We start from the raw sequence: 20,611 nt of genomic DNA on the forward strand, positions 1-20,611 counted from the left end.
CTCAGCAAAAATACTCTCACACTTTAAGTGCTTTCTAAAAGTGCACTTTGTGTACATATACTGCTTTATGCTGAGTCAGACCACAGTTGCAGCTACAGGCTGCTCTGCAGCTCTCCAGGATCCTCACCAGAAATCTTTCTCATCATCTCCTACCTGTGATTTTTACCTGGAGAGGTCAGATGTTGGATCTGGGAACCTTCCACATTCAAAGTGTGGTCTGTTCAATTGAGCAAACAGTGCCTTGCCTGGACAGATCAAGGTGAACTGACAGTAAGTGTCAAAACAAATACTGAAAGTAAGTCCCATTGAGTTCAATAGATCTTAATGCCCAAGAACAGGGTTCTCACCTGGTGCACAGGGTTCCAAATAGCTAGGTGGTTCATAATCTACTTTCTGCCCACACCAGTCCTTCCAGTTAGGGAGTTTGGCAGAGACCAGAGAGACCCATATTCACCCACAATGGTCACCTGTCATCCTCCCTCAGTCTGACCTGCCTCTCTGGATAACATGTCACACGTCTGATGAAGTGGACAGTAGTCCGTGAAGGTTTATATTGAAATAAATAAAGTATTTAGAGTATGTGGATACTGGATGATTTGTTGTTTGTACTACCTTGCAAGGTTGTTGTGCAATAATGTACAGTGCCATCAACTCCTTGGAGGAAAGGTGGCTAAGAGCATTAATGCAGACCCCCTTCTTGGAGAAAAGAACAGAAAGACACTGCTGGCTCTGGAAACAACTGTTTATATACTCTGTGATTTATTTTTCTCTCCACGTCTTTGAGTGAAGCCACCCAGCAAGTAGGACCCAACTCCTGGCAAAATTGCTGCCATTCTCCCCTGCTTCATTCCCTTTGAGGGCAACGCCGCCATCTTTGTTGAGGGAACGTGTGTGCATGTACTGCATTCAGGGACAGATGGGGCAGGTTCACCACGGCCGCCATCTTGGATCGAAAACGAGGCTTGCAAGGGAGAAGGATGGAGATCAGCAGCTCTGCCTTCCAGGTACTGAGTCACGCAGGTGCATCTGCCCATGCCCAAAGCTGTCTTTCTCAGTCCATTGATGGCTCACATACCTTGCACTACTGTTGCCCTTCAATGCTTCATATTTGCATTTGCAATTATGCAAATGCATTTTTGTATTTGCATTTATTTAAATACGTATTTGCATTTATACATCCCACTCCCCTTCCCTTTAGTACTATTGGAGTTTTAGCAGGATCAAAGTATTTTTAATAGCAGGATTAGAAGTATTTCAACAAGAACAAAAAAAAAAAGCTACATTGGCTTTAAAAGAAAGGTGTAGGGTTTGTTTTATTCAGGTTAATGACACTAGGAAGGTGCAAATTAATTTCGATTAAAGGCAGGGATGGTGATTTTTTCCATGATAAGATACTGCCACCTAACAGTGATTCACCAACTGTGATCCAACAGGAATGCCATGTTGAGGACACATGCGTTCTTGCTGCCCACTATGGGCCAGAGGTGGAGGTGCTGGCTAGAGCCCGACTGCCTGATCGGAAGAACCAGAGAGGGTGCTGGCAGCTGACGCAGGAATTCCCTGGTATCTTCTTTGTCTCTTCTATACAAACTGGACTCGGGTAGTTCCCAGTGTGAGAGGACCTTTGGCAAAGGTGGTGGGCTTCCTCCTACTTATTTGTCCTGCCTGGCCTCCCCTTTCCTTTGACAGGAAGAAAAATCTGCATGAATTTTTGCTCTGGCCTTGTCATCTTCCATTCAGCCTCCATCAGGCATAGATGGTACCTCTGCCACATCTTGAGCATCAGTGTAACTAGACCATTTTATTACTCCCAGATCCAGTTGATGTTGTGATCCTGTACACCAGGGGTGCTCACACTTTTTTGGCTCGAGAGTTACTTTGAAACTCAGCAAGGCCCGGAGATCGACCAGAGTTTTTTTTACAATGTTCACGCCATCATAACATATAACATTTATGTGTACAATGTATGTTGGTGTACCTTGAGCCCCACTGAGTATAACAGGACTTACTCCTGAGTAGACATGCCTAGGATTAGGCTGTGAGGCTGCAATCCTAGCCACACTTACCTGGGAGTAAGCCCCATTGGGCCTTACTCCCGGCATTTCCTCCCAGAGGCACCTGAAGGGGGGGGTCGGCACTCCACGATCTACTCATTTTGCCTCGCGATCTACCGGTAGATCGCGATCCACCTATTGAGCACCCCTGCTATACACACTTCCTGGGAGTAAGCCCCACTGAACACAATGAAATTTACATCTGAGAAGACATGCTTAGGATTGTGCTATCAAAGATGCAACAGAATGAATTTCCTGCTGAGGCTCCCTGTTGCATCTCTGCATGCATTCATTGTGTTGGGCTGGCATTCTTTCAGTGAGGGAACACAACAAGTCAGGGACTCCTGCAGAAATACATGGTGGGCATTTCTAAGACTGGGTATGCCTTCCTCTTGCACATTCTAAAAAGAACGATCCTGTAAGAGTGATGCGTACCTCCAGCATTTAGAGATTGCTACACTAGTGGAATCTGGTAAACTTAGGCTACAAGCCTATTGCACAGTTACCTGGGAGTAAGGCCCACTGCGTACAGTGAGACTTACTTCTGAATTCTGATAAATTTTTTTATAATTGCTTTTATCTATTGTTGTGAGCCTTTTCAATGTGGCTGAAAGGTGGCTCAGAAATATTTTGAAAAGAGGGTTCAGTATTTTCTATATTATGAACTTTAACAGGTTTTCACAATAGTTCAGATTGCTTGTGACTTCCCCCAAGATGTTCTGGAGCTTGTAAGTTTATGGTTGTGAGAGTTTGCACCCTGGCTCATTCAGTGAACTACATTTTCCAGGGTTCCTTGAGAAAAGCCATATTTCTTCAAGCCCTTGTAGAACTGACATGTTAAGAAAGAGATGGGGCAGAGGCCACAGAGCTGCTTGTTGCTGAAGACAACTCAGCCCATCAACAGTACAGTACAGTACAGTGATGTACTCATCACAACCCTCTCTCTCCCAAGCAGATATTGCCTTTGGCCTTGATAACCTGGCACTTGCAGCAGAGTGGAGGAAAAATACCAGCATGGCACCCTGCTACCAGAGCAGCATAGAGGTGACTGCATTACATGACCATAGTGGCTACTGTATGCCTGAAGAAGCAGCAACATTGAAGAGCCTTGTGAGGGAACTGAAGGATACAGTGCACCATCAAAGTGAGCTCATTCTTAGCCTGCAAGAAGCACTAGAAACCAGCCAGAAAGAGTGTCAGGACCTGCAGGTGAGGGGGCAGGCTAGCAGAGAGAATGTTAAAATCTTGGAAGCAGAGTACTTATGGGATTGGGGAGCAGAAGAACAAAAGCTAGAGGAGTAAAAGGGCTCCTTCTTTGGGTTAACCAGTCCTGCCCTACATCCAGCTGCAGGTCCTTCTGCCGCATTCCTCTACAGCAGCGTATCTCAATTTTTATCCCCCACCATACCACTTTGTATGGTCCACCTATTGGAAATACCACCGGAAGTAACTGGTGATGATGTCATCACCTGGGCTGAGGCCAGATGCAACATGAGAAACACCAGTAAGAGGCTCAGGGTGGACAGGAGGACTTTTTTGAGTGCAGAAAAGCATGCTTTGGAGCTGTGCCCATTGAGCCAAGCCTCTTACCACTGTTTTTCATGTCACATCATTTGTCTCACTGCCAGGTAGCAGATGTCTTGGGTCCCACAAGTACCACCAGACACCACCTCAAGTACCACTGGCGGTACCTGTACCACTGGTTGCTGCCAGTGAGAAACACTGCTCTAGAGGTAATAGCCTGGATGCTAAGAACACCACCTGGACTAATAAGCAACTTCTAGGGTCCAGAAAATGGCAGATCAGCTATTTTCCACCAGTGCCATGAATGGTCCACAGGTGTGCTACAGGAGTTGGGTCATTTATTAGCAGGGCCACTGGGGGATGTGAGCCCCCCACGAGCCGCATGGTAGGCCTTGTCAATTGTCAAAAAACTGATGAATTTTAGTGCCTTGTCAGTGTGCCATGAGACAAAAAAGGTTGAAAGTTGTGGCTGCAGATCATGGGAAGGCTGCTTCTGCGGGTTGCATCTTTAGCTTCAGGCGTCTAACAGGTCATTTGGACCTTTCCACGTAGCTAGAGGGAAGAGCCAGGAATCTGGATAACAAGAATCAGCTTGACTGGAGAAGGCTGCTTCCAACACCTTCACCTATCTCTAATATACTGTGCCTTTTTGTAGATTTTTAACTGAAATGCTTTACAAACTAATCTTGACTGAAAAGTGGGTATATAGTAAATAAACTATGACACACCAGCTTTCTTCCTTCCCACACAGGAGAAAGCAGATGCTGAGAAGTGGACTCTCCTCTCCAGCCTCAGAGAGCGCATCTCCCAGCTTGAGGCCCAGAACCGAAGCCTGCACTGTGAGCAGGACCAGCGGGAGGCCAAAGTGCAGCACTTACGCAAGGAGTTGGATGCCAGCGGAGCCACTGTCCTCTCTCTGAGCAGGCAGCTGAGGGGAGAGCACAAGTCTCAAGCCCACCATGGGACCTTCTCCCTCGAGAGAATCAAGGGTAGTGCCAAGTGGCTGAGGTTTTATACAGGCTTTGATGAATACTCCCGCCTCGCTGCCTTTTTGGACTTTCTTCTTGATAGGAAGGGGCCGGAGGCGAGCCGAGAGAGCAGGCCCCACAGTGCCCTCAGCACTGATAACCAGCTCTTCTTGGTGCTTGTCCGGTTGCGCCTGGGGCTGCTTCTTCAGGACCTGGCCTTCCGGTTCCACATCTCAGAATCCACAGCCTCTCGGTACTGGCTTAGCTGGATGGAGTTCATGGAGCAGAGGTTGAGGCAGGTGAGTTGTTGGAGCTATGAGGTTTCCCTTCCTCCTTCCCCCACAACTCAGGATTAGAAAATATTTTGGAATATCCTCCTTGAGGTGTGGCAACCAGACCTCTACCCAGTACAGTAATACCTGCTGTAACATGAGGGATATATTTCAGCATTGCTGAGTCCTGAGTGGAACAATACTATATAGGGACATTGTTAAAGCAGGACACTTGCACAGACTGGGCAGTGTTGGCCTGAATAGACTGCTCTCATTGGCTGCAGTAGCTGTCAATCACATCCACCGCAAAAAGCACTGTAATGAAATAGTGTAACAGCAAAGGAAGCATTTGGGGAGGCATTACTGGGTTCCAAATATGACTGCACCATTAGAAGAATTACAATACTGGCAGCCTTATTCTCACCCCCTTTCCTAATGCCCCATAGCATGGAATTTGACTTTCTCACACTGGATTGACATTTTCATTTTGCTGCCTATCACAATCCCAGGATTTCTTTCCTAGTTTGCCACCAGGTGCTAAGAGCCCACCTGTGTATATGTGAAGTTGCAATTTTTTTGGTCTCAGTTTATATCACTTTACATTTATTAACATTGAACTGTTTGCCATTTAATTGCCCATCTAGTGGCTGAATGCAGTTTAGTGTCTATACCAGTGGTTCTCAAACTGGTGGGTCGCATTAATGTAAAGGTTCCTCTGTCCCTTTAAGGGGCAGGGAAAGGAGGGAGGCAGTGAGGCAGTTCCCAGGATCGTGTTGCTGGGGGAGGGCTTGTTCCACTTAAGTAGGTAGGGCTGCTGGAGGTTGCAAGAGATGCACGGAGCCCTCCACAGGGCTCCCCTAGGCTTAGACTGTTCAAATGGAGCAATTGCAAAGCACTTCCTGTTTGCAGGAGATGCCTTGCGATCTCTCCGTTTGAAGATTCCAAGCTTTGGGGAGCCCTGTGGAGGGCTGCGCAGGGCTCCGTGCATCTCCTGCAGCCTCCAGAAGCCCTACCTACTTACAAGTAAGTGAAAAGCACCCCCGCCCCCCACCCCTGGGATCGTGTCACTGTCCTAACCCATCCCCCGCAAAGACTTGAGAGAGTAAAGCTCCCTCAGAGTTTGAGAACCACAGGTCTATACCAGTGCATTCTGGTATAGGGGCGACAACAGAGGAGCAAGAAACATGGAAGAGCATCTTTAAAGAAACATGGAAGAGCATCTATTTTCCCACTTATTTGATATTCACTATTTTTTTTAATCCACTGGGGGTTCCAGAACAGAACCCCAATGGATAACAAGGCACAACCTGTAATCAACTGATTAAAAGGACCTGTCCTCTTAACAAGTATAGCAAGTTGATCCCCTTAAGCCATTTCTGCCCAATATTGCATATACACGACAGGGTCCAAATGTGTACACCTGTTTGCCAGGTAAAAATGGGTTAAGCATAGCACTGGGTTTTGCATTTGCTAGTAAAGGTATTCCCACCCTTCCTGGCAGAGACCTTGGTTATGGCAGGTCATGGGACAAGAGCCTAGCTTCACAATGGATGATTAGTTGTTTTTTTAAATTATTCTTTGAAAAAAGTAAACTTTTAGCAGGTATAGTTGTTGAGCAGTGGTTCCCAATGGTACTAGGGTATTTGCGTCCTGGACAATTGTGTCCCTGGACATTCACGGCTTTTCTTTTCTTTTCTTTTTTTTGCACATTCTGTTCTTTTGCATCCCACTGTAATGGGGCAACAGACCCCAGGTTATATATCCTAAGCCTCTTATCCCAGCCTTAACCCTACCTCTGCGTTTTAAAAATAAAGAGTACATCTAATACAAATATACATATATTGGGATATAAGTGTCTGGGATGCAAAAAGGACAGACACAAACGTCCAATACCAGGATGTGTTTGTCCAGGACGCAGTGGTCCTGGCACTGTCTCCAATACCCTCTTTTGCTAGCTAGAGCCAGGCCTGCACTGCCCTCTTTTGGATCAAGTACAGAAACACATTATTACAGTTCACCTGACTTCACTTGCATGGAAAGAACAGCATGTGTCTGTGCTTGCTTCAAAGACAACCCTGAATCTATTGTACAGGTTTCTTCTCTGGCAGAAGTCCAGCCATAGTTGCTCCCAAGCGGGGATGTTCTTCCCTATAGAGCTGTTACAAATGGCATGTTGGACAACGTCTTGTGTTGGACCTGGTTTTTCAACCCTCCTATGAAGTTGCATCCTTCTAAGTAGGATTCTTGGTTCAGTATCATCTACACCGAGTCCAATGACTCTCCAGAGTTCAAGACAGACCTTTACCAGCTGTACCTGGAGATGCTATCAGGGACTGAACATGGTGGTCTTCTGCACAAAGAAGGTGCTGTTTCACTGAGCTCTGGCCCCTTCTGTAGCAACCTGTTGACACTGACAATTGAAATGCAACTAAAGTGGAGCTGTACTATCTCTTTCCCTTCCTCCAAAGTATTTATTAGAAATTCTCATCCACTGAACAGAGCAAGCAACCATCTACTAATATAACATCTACTGATCTCAAAACAAATTAATCTTTGCAGATTCCTGTTGCCTACAGCCAGCGCTACGTCAATGCCTTCAAGCCACAGCGGCTGATCCAACATAATAATACATCACTAGTTGCTCTGGACTGTATGGAGCTTTTTTTTGAAGCCCAGGGACAGGCACGAGGCACAGGAGAGATGCACCGGGGTCCTCGGGCCCACTATTCGGTGCGTGGCTATGCCCTGGCTGCACCCAGTGGTTTCCTGACCTTTGGTGCAGGAATGGGTGAGGAATTGCCCATATTGCCCCCATTCCTGCAGGCAGGACCCGTGGTACTGACAACCCAGCAGGAGATGGCCAAGAGGCAAGTGCTGAGCTTCCGTAGCCTCACCGACAAGGCTTTTGGCTTTCGCATACTGCGTGTTGTCCATCCCCAGAACATGGAGAGCCAAGTGTGCAGGGCCTGGATTATTTCTTGCTATCTGGCTTGCCTATTGCATGAACCAATGGGACTTCCCTAGGGCAAGGAGCCCTTCCTCTCCAGTACATTTATCTTCAGTCCAAGAGTATTTTCGTCAAAAGCTGCTACCGCTTCTGCTCCACTGGCCACCTCTTTGGAACCTATTTGTTAGCTTTTTCCCCTGACCCCGCAACCAACACAGCTTTACACTTATGCTGATGGCTTTCCCTGACAGCTACCACTAGAGTGCCCAATAATTCATCAATATTCTCCTCCAATCTCTTGGTGAACTCCCACCCCCAAAGCTGGCCACCTCAGAAGTCCAGGATCCTACATTACCAACTTTGTAAATTTGGTGATTATAAACACACAGCTCCCCCTTTTAATCCAAAGCTTTTTCACCATTCCCTCCTTTCTCAAACAATGAATTCACTGGACAATGCGGCAGGACCTGCCTTTTGTACTGCCTCTACCCCTGGTTGCAACCTCCTCCAAAATCTCAGGCTAGCAATGGCTTTCAAATGATAAGACTTCTCCCATCACTAAGGAGAAATTTATTTAGTGTCAGATTACTTTTCCTTTGACAGGTAATAACTTTCTTTTCTTTTAAGGTAATCTGCAGCCCCTTCAGATCTTCTCTGCTCCCAATTTTGTGATATATTTCTCCCTGCACATCACTTCTTTCCCCCCCCCCCCGTCCCATTTTGCAGAAACATTTTGTACTCAGGAATGTACTGCATTCCCAGAACACTTCTCACCTTACCAGAATAATCAACATGGCCAATTTAAAACATGCCACCCTCACCATATAATTGTGTTTTACATAAATCTCTAATATTGCTGAAACATTTTGCCAAGACAAATTCAGTAAAGATTTAAAGCATTTCCTGGAGTGGATAGGGACCCCGGCAGCCCAATCCTATCCCCAGCGGTGCCACCAGGTACAGTGGCGCTTTGCCCAAGGAAAGACGCCGGCCCCGCAATGGGCCTCCTCGCATCTGTGCCAGTTATTTCAGCCTGACGTGGAGGGCAGGATCCGTCGGAGCAGGGCTCCACCTGTCCCACACCCATCCCGGGCTGGTTCCTCCCCCTGCCCTGGAACGCCTCCCCCTGTCCCACAAAGCCACCCAGTGGGTGAACATACCACTGCCAGCATCACGGACTCTTCAGTGCAATGCTGAGACCCAGTCAGAGCTGTCCCTCCTCTCCAGGTGTTGTGGGTGTTTGCAACACCCAGCACCAGAGGCGCATAGGATTGGGCCCAAAGTGTGTTGTTTACTTGTGCGCAAATGCACACACACAGCTTTGTGCTAATGTCTGGAAACCAGGCTTTGGTGGGGCACAAGAGGCATTTGTAAAACCATCCTACCACTAGATTATTTAAGAAACAAGACAGTGTCAAGACTGTTGCATTGTAGCTTTTAATCCCATCCTTGAAATATAATATTAGTTTTTGTAGCCTCGACTGGCACGGCGACCTCGAGCCCGTTCAAATTTGCGGCCTTTAGATCGGACGTATGGCCTGAAGAGAGGAAAATTGAAGGAGTTAGTGATGCAAACCAGTTCACAATTACACAAGCGGTGGGGGAGGAGGGAACATATAGCAGCCAGGGACTGACACGATCTTCAGAGCCAAGACTCCTTGGTTCAGCCTTTTCCTCTTTCTAACAGTACTCCCTTCACCACCACCACCACCCAGTGGGTCTAGATTTGTGTTAGTCTCTTTACATTTAAGCATTATCAAGTCCCTGGGATGAAATGTTCAATAGTACTAATGTAGTGGCAAATATACTTTCCAGGGTTTGGAGTTAAGTACATCCTGAGCTGAAAGTTGCCCTGAGTGCCTTTTTGAAATGCAGCCTGCTCCATACTTCTTGATCAGGGAGAATGTGTTTAAAGTGCTTCTGTTTTCCATGATTTTTAGGGGGAGGGGGAATTTATGTTATTGTAATTTTGCAATGCACTCATAATTTATGGATTTTTGCAACTCTTCGTTGTTTTGGATTTTCTGTCAGCCATTAACAGAATCTAAATGGTTCAAAATAAACAAAACAAAAAGATGGGAGGGTGATCATTTTGCTCATCATGAAACACTTACTAGGGGAAAGAGTGTGGTGCTACAGCTGGAGTACCTGAGCTGAATGTGAGACATACCGCTTAAGCTACAAGCTCAGTGGGCGTCCTAAGCAACCTTCCCAGGACAGCTACGATATTAGCAGTACAATCCTCGGGATGTCTACTGAGAAGTAAGTTCCTCCAAGTTCAATGAGACTTACTCCCAGGTAAAAAATAACTTGTAAGACTCAGCTCCTTGGAGGCATACTGTAAAGCAGTGGCTCTAAGTCTTTGCAGGGCTGGAAGGATGGCAGCAACATGATAGCCATGATCTCGCTGGCCCAGAGGACAAAGAGCTATTTTTAAACTTACCACAGTCTGCACCAGCCCCTCCCCCCGGGGGGGGGGGTGAGGAGCCCCACAGACCTTTCTGCAAGACTCCCTGTGCCTCAGAAAAGGTAGAAATAGTGACCACAACCCACTTCTGGATTGTGATTGCAAAACTGGAAGTGGGTCACGATTGCGAAAACGAAAGTGGGTCGCAATTGCTATTTTTATCTTTTTTGAGACATGGACAGGTGTGATCATGGCATTTGCGCTGCCACCATCCCCCACCCTGCCCCTTAAGGGGGCAGAGATAGGGCTTCCCAGGCTGGTGAGTCATGACCCACCACTTTGAGAACCACTGCTGCAAAGCAAACAGTTAAATAAGTCAGAAGAAATGAATCAGGCCCTTAAGGGAACCACACTTGTGAAAGGCAAAGTAGGTAATGCTGAAGCTCCTGCAAGAGGAGAATGAAACATTGAGTGAATGTGCCAATGAAACTCATGACAAATTGTTATTTTTTTCTTTTCTTTAAGGAAACTATCTTTTTCTGATGTCATATGGCTTTAGGCAAAGGAAAAAACGGAGAATAAGTATGTAGGATCCTGGGGGATCTAGGGGTCTGGGATACTCACTTAGTGTGGCTGTGTGGAGTGCCAGGAGCCTTGCCAAAATGCCGATAGACTTGACGAGCCTTCCTGGGTCCTGCAACAGGAAAGCAGAAAGAGGTGGTTCTGTTAAATTGAGATTATCTGCAGCAGACTGTAACCAATAAGACCTTTGCGAGGGTCTGTGAGAACAGTGCTCCCCTTTTGACTCACCAGAAAGCAACACAGTTCCCTGGCCCTTGGGGGCAGCCAAAGCCAACTGGTCAAAAGTCATAATCTGGCCCCCAGCTTTCAGGATGCGGGTACGGGCTCCCTGGGTCACTCGGAGGGCACAAATCTTGGAGAAAAAAATATTGTTGAATGTAAGAATCCACAAACACTACTATATTTTTAAAAATCAGGTTTATATCTTTGTCTGCATCTTAGCCTAATTATTAGAGGTGTTTGAGGTGTCAGAGTTATTTATTTTACTCAGAAGTAAGCCCATTACATTCATAGGCTGTAGCTTGTTTTCCCACTGGAAACAAGCACCTTTACTAATTATAACTAGGGCTAGGATGTGTAGTTAATTTGTTTAATCAAACATGTTTTTTTTCTTTGCAACTTTTGTTTTTATCTCATATGCAAATCCATAGAGGTTTACCTGCTAAAAGCTCATTGATTAGCTGAGGTTTCTTTAATCTGACAACAACCTTAATTATAAACCAGCAGTTTACCATGGATGCAATAACACTATGCACAGGCTACTCCCATACAAATCACACACTGACTATTCATTCTGATACATATCCTAATGGCAGTTTACAAAGCATCCTTCCCCTTGTTTCAAGCCTTTGATCCCACATCCTTTCCCCTTGGAATGGCTCCTCCGTCACCGATAAGTAGGTGATGTCAGGCATTCAGGTCACATTACTCCATGCACCAGATCTTGGTTCCAGCAGCCTTCTCTACGTTTCTTTTCAGGTCATGCATTTAGTCAGCTGCCAGGTCCCTCTAGGTACCATAGTTTTCAGGACAAGCCCACTGTTTTCATGAATGTGATGAAAGCACACAAATTAAATGTCTCCTCCACCCCATATAGGGTTACCTTAAGCTTGGGGATTTTCTGAATGCGAACATCATCTGTCACTGTACCCACTACCACAGCAGTTTTGTTATCTCGGCCTGGGAGCTTCATTTTCCGGATCTGAAGTAGAAGGAAGAGTGTTTGGTTATTTTGCCTACATCAATCAGCAGGTCAGAGTTTGCCTTTACAATCAGACACAAACATCTTGCACACCCATGTACATTTACACACCCCAGATGTTATGCTTTCTTGACCTGAAAGAAAATATAAAACACATTAGGGGCTCATACACTCTTTCCCATGCCTGCCTCCACTGCCTGAGCTCTGTTGGCCAAACTGTCTCATTTATGCTTGGAGATGGCTGTTTTATCCCTTGACTTGCAAGAAAACTTGAACGCTGAACAGAAACGACTTAAAAACACCTGGTCCTTGGGGGCTCATGGCCTCTGAGAATTAGGATGGATGGGTATCTATGTTAACTTGCGAGAAATTGTGAAGTGGACTGGAACTGGGGTACATGTGCGTAAAATAGCAGATGCCAGCACTTACCATGCGAGATATGGACAGTGGAGGCCGGTTGGTACGGCTCATAAACAGCCTTTTGAGTATCACCTTGTTGAACTTTGCATTGGTCCGTCGAGCAAGGAACCTGTAGAGCTGAGGGTGTAGAAAGAAGTTGAGAACAGTCATAGACTCCCTGGGGACCTGTTTCCTCCTTCACTTTCTAGATAAACTAAAAAAACTGGTGGGTTTCCAGCACTACCATGACCCTCCCAATATAATCCAATAGCTCTTTCTTCTTCCCAATTCCCTCCAGCAATTCCCTCTTTGCTGTCGTCCCAAATTAATTAGATCACAACTTCCCACAGATCTCAGTCTGCCTCTTCACAAATAAGCAGGATGCTGAGAAGACCAGAAGCTCCTTTGGACGCCCCCACACACCAGTTGTTTCTGTCTGCAACCATCTCTGAATTCATAAATCTTTAGTCACCCCGGTTCTCACCTTGACCAGGAGGCGAAGGTAAATATCCTGACTCTTGGGCTCCTTGCGCCGAACCTTCCGGTCCTTGTTGTGGCGGATGTCAACTCCCTAATGCAGAAAGAGAGATGTCCAAATTGGTGGGAACACGCCAGTCACATCCAAATCTTGTATGCTATCTGCTGCATATATTCTCTTCTTGACAAATGCAGGATAGATCCATTTCTTTACCCCTGGGCAACACTTACACTGCACTGGCAAAGGATGCTTTATGCCAGGGGTGCCCAAACCCTAGCCCTGGGGCCACTCGCAGCCCTCGAAGCCTCTCAATGCGGACCTCAGAGAGCCCCCAGTCTCCAATGAGCCTCTGGCCCTCCGGAGATTTGTTGAAGCCCGCACTGGCCCGACGCAACTGCTCTTAGCGTGAGGGCAACTGTTAGACCTCTTGCGTGAGCTGTGGAATGAGGGCTCCCTACACTGCTTGCTGTTTCATGTCTGTAATGCACTAGCGGCAGCAAAGGAAAGGCCAGCCTTGCTTTGTGCAAGGCCTTTTATAGGCCTTGAGATATTGCAAGACCTTCATTCATTCATAGAAGTTCATCTTTAATATATTCATTTATGTAAACTTATATAAATTTACTCAAGTTTTAAATGTAAATTAATTCTTTTTTTCCCCGGCCCCCGACATAGTGTCAGAGAGATGATGTGGCCCTCCTGCCAAAAACTTTGGACACCCCTGCTTTATGCCAACAAAGGACATGGGGATAAGTTCACATGGTAAGATGTTCCAACGAGATCCTAAGAAAGTTCCCCTACATACCAACAGCAGCCTTCTGAGGTAGCCCAATACACATATATACTCTAAAAACACTCCCCAACACAAGCCCCTTTCTGCGCTATCCAGCTAGAAACCCTCAAAGACCTGCCTAACCACTGTCCTAACCTAAACAACATTTGCCCCTTAGTCTCATTTTCTCAACTGCAGGTCTCACAAAACATCTCTCATAGAGATGACATGAAGACCATGGAACACTTCCAGCTGCTCTTCAGTTAATGCACTCCAAACACCTGTCAGTCATCTCAAATACTCATCTTTTTAGTTATACACTCCATTCCATCCACCCTTTCCCACAGGCATCTTCCTGTGTTCATCACCCCAGCAACCAATACAGATGCCTCTTATGCATTTCTTTCATTGCTCCACGAGCACCCCAACGTTCTCCCCTTCTTTCTGCTTATATAGTTATGTTCATTTTCTACTCTTAATTGCTTTCCCATTATGCTTTTGAATGTGGATGACTTTATGTAATGATTTTTTTTATTGTTTTAATGATGTTTTAGAACATCTTTTTGTTAACCTCCTTGGACAATCACAAAAGTGGGAGAAAGGTGTTCTACCTTCTGCTCTTACCTCCTCTCATTCCTACATTCAGAAATTCCATAACTCACAATAAAATTTCATCTCCTCACTATAACCACACTGAGAGTTGTTATATACTGATTCTCTAGTAGCTGTTTGGTTGGACCTGTACTGGGGGGGGGTGTCTAATAATAATTAAACAATCACATTGCAAAATTTTGGCATTTGTATAGCTCTCTCGAGTGTCAAAAGTTTTTGATGCTGTCCTTATAACAAACTTATAAGGTATTATAATCCCCATATTGCAGATGGTAGGACTGAGGCAGAGAGACAAAAAAGAGCAAATTCTCTTTGAAGAGCAAAAGACACTTAAAGTCACTCACTGACTTTACAGCAGGGGCTAGATTCAGAATGGGGAAAACATACAATAATGGAAAGTGTAGTATTGTGAGGTCAACACTGGCACACCAATACTTAAGTATTAGATCTCCACAGCACCCAGATATACGCTTTTATTTGAAGTAAACGTTTTGTGATGGAGCACACTACAAAGGCTTCTGTACTTTCTCACTGGGCTTGCTGGCTGCCATACAACAACTTGCACATAAGAAGAGCCCTGCTGGATCAGGTCAAAAGGCCCATCTCGTCCGGCTTCCTGTATCTCACAGTGGCCCACCAGATGCCTCACGGAGCACACAAGATACCTGCATCTTGCTGCCATTCCCTTGCACCTGGCATTCGGGGCAGCCTACTTCCAAAACCAGGAGGTTGCATATGCCCATTGTAATCTGTGATGGAATTGTCTAGTAGAAGTCTGTCCAGTCTCCTTTTAAAGGCATCCAAGTCAGAAGCCATGAACCACATCCTGTGGCAAGGAGTTTCACAGATTAATAACACGATGAGTAAAGAAATATTTCCTTTTTGCCTGTCTCCAAAGGCTCAATTTTAGTGGATGTCCCCTGGTTCTAGCATGCTGTGTGAGAGGGAAAGAGGCATCTCTATCCATCTAGGCCACACACCATCACCACATCCTGTGGCAAGGAGTTCCACAGATTAATAACATGATGAGTAAAGAGATATTTCCTTTTGTCTGTCCTAACTCTCCCAAAGCTCAATTTTAGTGGATGTGCCCTAGTTCTGGCACGTTGTGAGAGGTAAAGAGCACCTCTATGCATCTAGGCCACACGCCAGCACCACATCCTGTGGCAAGGAGTTCCACAGACTAATCATATGCTGGATAAGGACTTTTTTTGCCTGGTGTTGTGGGAGAGGGAGGTCACCTGAAACAGACAACATGTACCCACTTATTGCTTTCGAGTGTCAGAAGGGCCTGCGAGTGCACAGGCTCCCTTCCTCTGCCTAAGCTTTGGCAGCCTCCTCCCACTCCTTTCCTGCAGCGTGCCTGGGCTCAAACACGCTCCAGCAGTAGCAGCCCCCTTTCGGCAAGGCCTCCTCCCTTCCTCCGCAGTCCTTCCTCCCCTGCCTCGGGGAACGGCCGCCAATACTGGTCCCCGCGAGTGCTCCTGGCCCTTCCCCGTATTCTCGCGGAGTCCGGCGCTGCCTCCGCCGCCTCCTGAGGGAGGATGGCAACAGATTCGAGCCCAGGCGCTCTCCGCTCCAAACACTCACCATGGCAGCGTCAGCAGGCCCGGGAAGCGAGAGGAAGGAAGAGGTCGCAGCCGCGCGGGGACTTATGGGAAGGAGGCGAGGAGACAGGCAGGGAAGGGGAGGGACTTCCCCTCTCTATGGTGACCATACATTCTGGTCCTGAATAGACCATAGATTGTGATGTGACGTAAATGGGACTTCATGGTTATTTTTCACACCATGTTTTATTTGTGTGCATTTTTATTTTGCTTTATTTTTATGAATATTTAATATATATTTATTTTTATATATAATAAATTTATTTATGTATATATAATATTTAAAATTATAAATATTTAATAAAATATTTCTTTAATTTTTTAATTTTATTTTATATTTTTAATATTTGTGTTATTTTAATTTTTTTAATATTTATTTTATCTTTAGTGCCCCTCAAGATTTAAAAGTGACAACTCCGCCTACGAGAATATGGAGAAATCTAGGACTTTAGTGAGAACTTGATGACTGCAATCCTATATACCAGTAGTTCTTGCACATTTAGCACCGGGACCCACTTTTTGAATGAGAATCTGTCAGGATCCACCAGAAGTGACATTATGACCAGAAGTGACATCTTCAAGCAGGAAAATTTTTTACAATCCTAGGCTGCAATCCTACCCACACTTACCCAGGAGTAAGTCCTATTGACTGTCATTGTTAAAAGAATATACATAGTGGCTTATTACAAGTACAGGTCTGTAACATTTCCCCAAATGCAGTCACATACTGTGGTAGCATTAAGTCTAATATATGAAAAATAAAACATTGAAATGAATGGAGACCCACCTGAAATTGGTTTGCAACCCACCTAGTGGGTCCTGACCTACAGTTTGAGAAACACTGCTATACACATTTTCCTGGGAGTAAGGGCCCAATCCTATCCAACTGGTATAAATGCAATGCAGCCATGAGGTAAGGAAACAACGGTTCCCTTACCTTGAGGGGGCCTCTGTGACTGCCTCCCTACCTCAAGATGCAGTGCATGCCCCATTGGCACATCTGTACCAGCATGGGAAAATTGTATAGGATTTGGCCCTGTATCTGCAGTGATGCAGCTACTGTCTGTAAAGTACTAACAGTTAGAAATGGGATGCTGCTGAAGCAAAAGGTTTTAATAGAAATGCATTTAAATTAACGAGGGCACAGTCCTGTCCAGTTTTACAGCACTGTGCAGCTGCATGCAGCCCCGAGGTAAGGGAACAAATGTTCCTTTACCTTGAGGACGGTCTGTGACTGCCACCCCACCAAAGGATGCAGCGCATGCCCCGCTGGCACCACTGCACTGGCCCTGGAAACTGGACAGAAATTGCTGTGAGATGCAGGAGGCTGGACTGGATGGGCCCCCTTCGGCCTGATCCAGTGGGGTCTTCCTATGTGATTAGTCTGTGGAACTCCTTGCCACAGAATGTGGCCACGGCATCTGGCTCAGATACAGGCCTCTTGTGGCCTTGTGTGCTCCCTGAGGCATCTGGGGGGCCACTGTGAGATGCAGGAGGCTGGACTGGATGGGCCCCCTTTGGCCCGACCCAGTGGGGCTCTTCCTTTGTGAGTAGCCTGTGGAACTCCTTGCCACAAGACGTGGCAATGGCTTCACCAGGAACATCCCCTGGGGTATTAAGGTACTAAGGTCGTACAGTCTGTTCCTGTACTCAGTGGGTCCTCCATCTCCTGTTGCCCTCACTCAGTTGCCTTGGAGACAAGGAACCAATCCAGCCACAGAAGCTGGCGTTCCCGTAACAAAGATGGCTGCCCCTCCAGACTCAAAGCACGTTGCTGTGGACGCCGTTGACCACACCCAAGATGGCTGCAGCATGTGAAGTTTGTCACCTGCCCTCACTTAAGATGGCTGCCTGACGGAGTCGTTTGCCCGTGTTTAAAATGGCGGCCACGCCTTCCTCCCCATTGGTTGCGCTCACTTTTCCTTTAGTAAAGATGGCCGCCGCTGACTGTGCGGTAGAGGGAGGCTGAAGCCGCCTTTCCCAACACCCCGTGACCCCCCCCGACCACTAAACCCCCCCACTAAGGAAACAACCCGCCTTCGTGGACACACATATTTAAGTCCAGAATGGCTCGTCCTGTCTTTGACCGTCCGGTGTGTTTTGCCCTTAGTTAAGATGGTGGGCGTTTGGCTTCATTCCCGCTTTTGCCCTTGCCAAAAATGGCGGCCTCACCACCAATGCTCAGCATTGGTGGGATGACATTTCTGATTGGGTGAGCCAAGAGCTTTCCTTGTTTTTGATAGGCTGCCAGGAGCCTTTTCCCCGCCCCTTTCTCTTTTCTCCTTTCCCCCCCCCCCACCTTGGCAGAGCACTTCCTGGTCTAGCATGGACAGGGAGAGTCCTGCAGGGACAGGCAGCAGCTGGAAGGAGAAGAATGAGGGGCAGAGGCAGGTGGGAGTGAGCAAGCAGGGGAAGGAGCCAGGAGGGGACGCCAGAGCCAGGAGGGGTCAGGTGCCCACTGGAATGTGCTAGGGCTGCTGCTCCCCTCCCCAGCCTCCACTCCATAGATTGCAAGCAAGCTGCACTTCTCCTCCTGCTGAGGTCTTGTATGCTTTGCACAAAGGTGCCTGAGTTGTGTAGTCCCTTTTAGAATTTTATTCAGAGAATCTGTTTTATTTTTACTGTTGTCACTTTTCTTACTCCCTCCCCTTTTATTTATAAGTGGGGTCTGACATTCTCCAAGGATCTTTCTTTCTTCCGTGTGTGTGTGTGTCTCTCTCTCTCTGTGTTCTCTTTATATGGTAGATTTGCCAGGTGATACAAAATTGTGCTAAGACTGAAACTCCTCTTAAGGCTGGGGAGGTGATACGACTGGGATAAGCTGCTGAAATCTGCTATTTTATTTTTTTTATTTTAATTGGGTTCCTACTGGAAATATAAAAAGCATTGCCACTTCTTCTCCAAATAGCACTTCCATTTTCATTCTCAGCTTCACTGGGGCAGCACTTCCATTTTTATTCCACCCTGGGTCCCTTTGGGGAGAAGGGTGGGATAGAAATAAAGTTTTATTATTATTTATTATTATTATTATTAACATCTTTTGGGGGCACAGTTTCACTTTTCCTTGACTGGATATGGTCTGAGACAGCCGGTTTGAGTCTGGGGAAACTTGCTGAGTAAATTTTTTTTAATGCTCTCCCTGAGGGTGAAGTTACTTTTCTGTAAACAAGATTGTCTGGCTTCCAATCTAAAGTAACAACCTGTTTTACTAGACAATACAGGAGTTGATGGATCTCTTTCCCTTTGTTTTACTTACCATCTGATACCAGGATTTACTCTTTTCCATTCTTGTTTCAAACATCTGCTGGCTCAGACAGGTTGTTCTTCGTTTCTTGGGCTTTAATTATAACCCAGCTGAATACTTTTGTGTACCTGTGCAAAATGTTGTGTGTGTCTGTGTGTTTCCTTTGTTTAAAAAACCTGTCTGGCTTTCTGATACAAAGTTGCTTGTTAAATGAAGGAAGAGGAAACTCAGTGCAAGGCTTAAGGAGTTTGGGCTGTGGATGGCGTTTGTTGGTTTAAAGGTTGTACTAGCTGCTTAGTAGATTAAAGAAAATATTTGGATGTGGAAATTACTTTAAATCCTGCTTTTTAAGCCCAGTGCCCTGAAAGAGAGGTTAAGGAAAAGGGATAGATTCAGCTGGCTGTTTAAGAAGCATTTTGAAAGGAACAGAGCAAAGCTGCAAAGCTGGGGCTCTACAGCGAGATGAGCTTCGGTTCGGGGACATGTTGGGATGGCTCTGAAACCCTACTCCATGGGGAATTTGGGGCCTATCCACCCAAGGGAACCCGTTATGTCCTCAGCCTCACAAGGACAGAGTTGCATATTCAACGCCTGGTGCCCAAGCCAGACACAGATCACCGGGTGGTGGTACGACTGATTGATGTGATTGGATGTCACACACTGCGCAGCCATACCATTGCAAATCAGTCAGCTTACTTCTGTGTCTATTCCTACCCACTGAAGAAGAGGAAAGTGGCAGTGGGCTTGAGCCGAACACGGCAGCGGGCTGCAAAGACCTTCCAGGTTGATAGCTCAGAGCTCTATGAAGATAACCAGAAGGTGGCAGAGAAATGGGCAGCTGCAATCAAGTGCTTAGTGTTGGGGGTTTCTCTTGCAAGCGAAACAGGTAAGAGAGATGCTCTATCTAACCCTCCTGAGTAATTGCTCTTTGAGTGACCATGAGTGCTGGCTGCCTGCAAGTGATTAAGTCTTTCTTGGAAAGTAGCGTTTTGGGTTACAAATTGATTATTCTTTCTGTCTTTTAGATTATAGTGGTAAACGTCTAAGTACAGTCAGTTCTCTTTATCTGCAAAGGGCAGAATTGCCCCTCTCTCTCATTATTTGCAACTCTGTTTTCATTATCTGCTAGTCCGGTGCTGGTGCTGCATCTAATGGGCATTGGTATTGGCCCCTGAAGAATTGTCAGACACATTTGTGTCCACTTCCCTACTTGCCCCACCATCTTGGACACCATCTCGGGGACTCCAGTTGAGCCTTCACAATCTCAGCAATGATGAGAGGCTGATGATGAGAGGTCTCAAGAAGGCTACCTGAGGGCTGCTCTGGGGCTGGGGCAAGCCAAGGGAAGGAGCCAAGAGACAGGTGGAGGAGGCAAACAGGTGAAGAAACCCCCTTCCTACTGCTGATCTCTGATGCTGGCAACCTTCAACAAGTCAAGGGATAGCCAGCATGGAGGAAGAAACATAAGATCTTGGCATTGTAGAGGAGCCCTCACTTTCACCATCCCCATATACTTCAAGATTCAGGTTCATAACTTTGATAGAATG

At 46.3% G+C, this 20,611-nt stretch overlaps 3 protein-coding genes across 4 annotated transcripts in view; 2 read left to right on the top strand and 1 right to left on the bottom strand.

The window, feature by feature from the left end:
* The first annotated feature begins 959 nt into the window (after window positions 1-959).
* LOC136651508 (uncharacterized) lies at window positions 960-8,466 on the top strand. Of its 2 annotated transcripts, none has more exons than XM_066627974.1 (5): window positions 960-1,004; window positions 1,434-1,563; window positions 3,007-3,263; window positions 4,330-4,845; window positions 7,378-8,466. In XM_066627974.1, the coding sequence occupies exons 1-5, from the start codon at window positions 978-980 to the stop codon at window positions 7,840-7,842; spliced, it is 1,395 nt and encodes a 464-aa protein (XP_066484071.1). In that variant the 5' UTR covers window positions 960-977; the 3' UTR covers window positions 7,843-8,466. The 2 variants fall into 2 exon arrangements, with proteins under 2 accessions (XP_066484071.1, XP_066484072.1); XM_066627975.1 differs by having other exon boundaries at window positions 3,010-3,263.
* Window positions 8,467-9,183: 717 nt separating this feature from the next.
* RPL18 (ribosomal protein L18) lies at window positions 9,184-15,879 on the bottom strand. Its single transcript, XM_066627977.1, has 7 exons — window positions 15,804-15,879; window positions 12,839-12,925; window positions 12,385-12,492; window positions 11,857-11,955; window positions 10,983-11,106; window positions 10,797-10,866; window positions 9,184-9,303 (listed from the first exon to the last, which is right to left on the bottom strand). Exons 1-7 carry the CDS (start codon window positions 15,804-15,806, stop codon window positions 9,228-9,230), a joined length of 567 nt encoding a protein of 188 aa, XP_066484074.1. The 5' UTR covers window positions 15,807-15,879; the 3' UTR covers window positions 9,184-9,227.
* Window positions 15,880-18,946: 3,067 nt separating this feature from the next.
* SPHK2 (sphingosine kinase 2) overlaps window positions 18,947-20,611 on the top strand; it is a 30,360-nt gene continuing 28,695 nt past the window's right edge. Inside the window, exon 1 of the mRNA XM_066628907.1 lies at window positions 18,947-19,950. Within this exon, the coding sequence (XP_066485004.1) occupies window positions 19,527-19,950 (424 nt within the window). The 5' untranslated portion in view covers window positions 18,947-19,526. The remainder of the gene's footprint in view (window positions 19,951-20,611) is intronic.

The sequence above is a fragment of the Tiliqua scincoides genome, chromosome 5, assembly GCF_035046505.1.
Source record: "Tiliqua scincoides isolate rTilSci1 chromosome 5, rTilSci1.hap2, whole genome shotgun sequence".
In the NCBI taxonomy this organism is placed as follows: Eukaryota; Metazoa; Chordata; class Lepidosauria; order Squamata; family Scincidae; genus Tiliqua; species Tiliqua scincoides.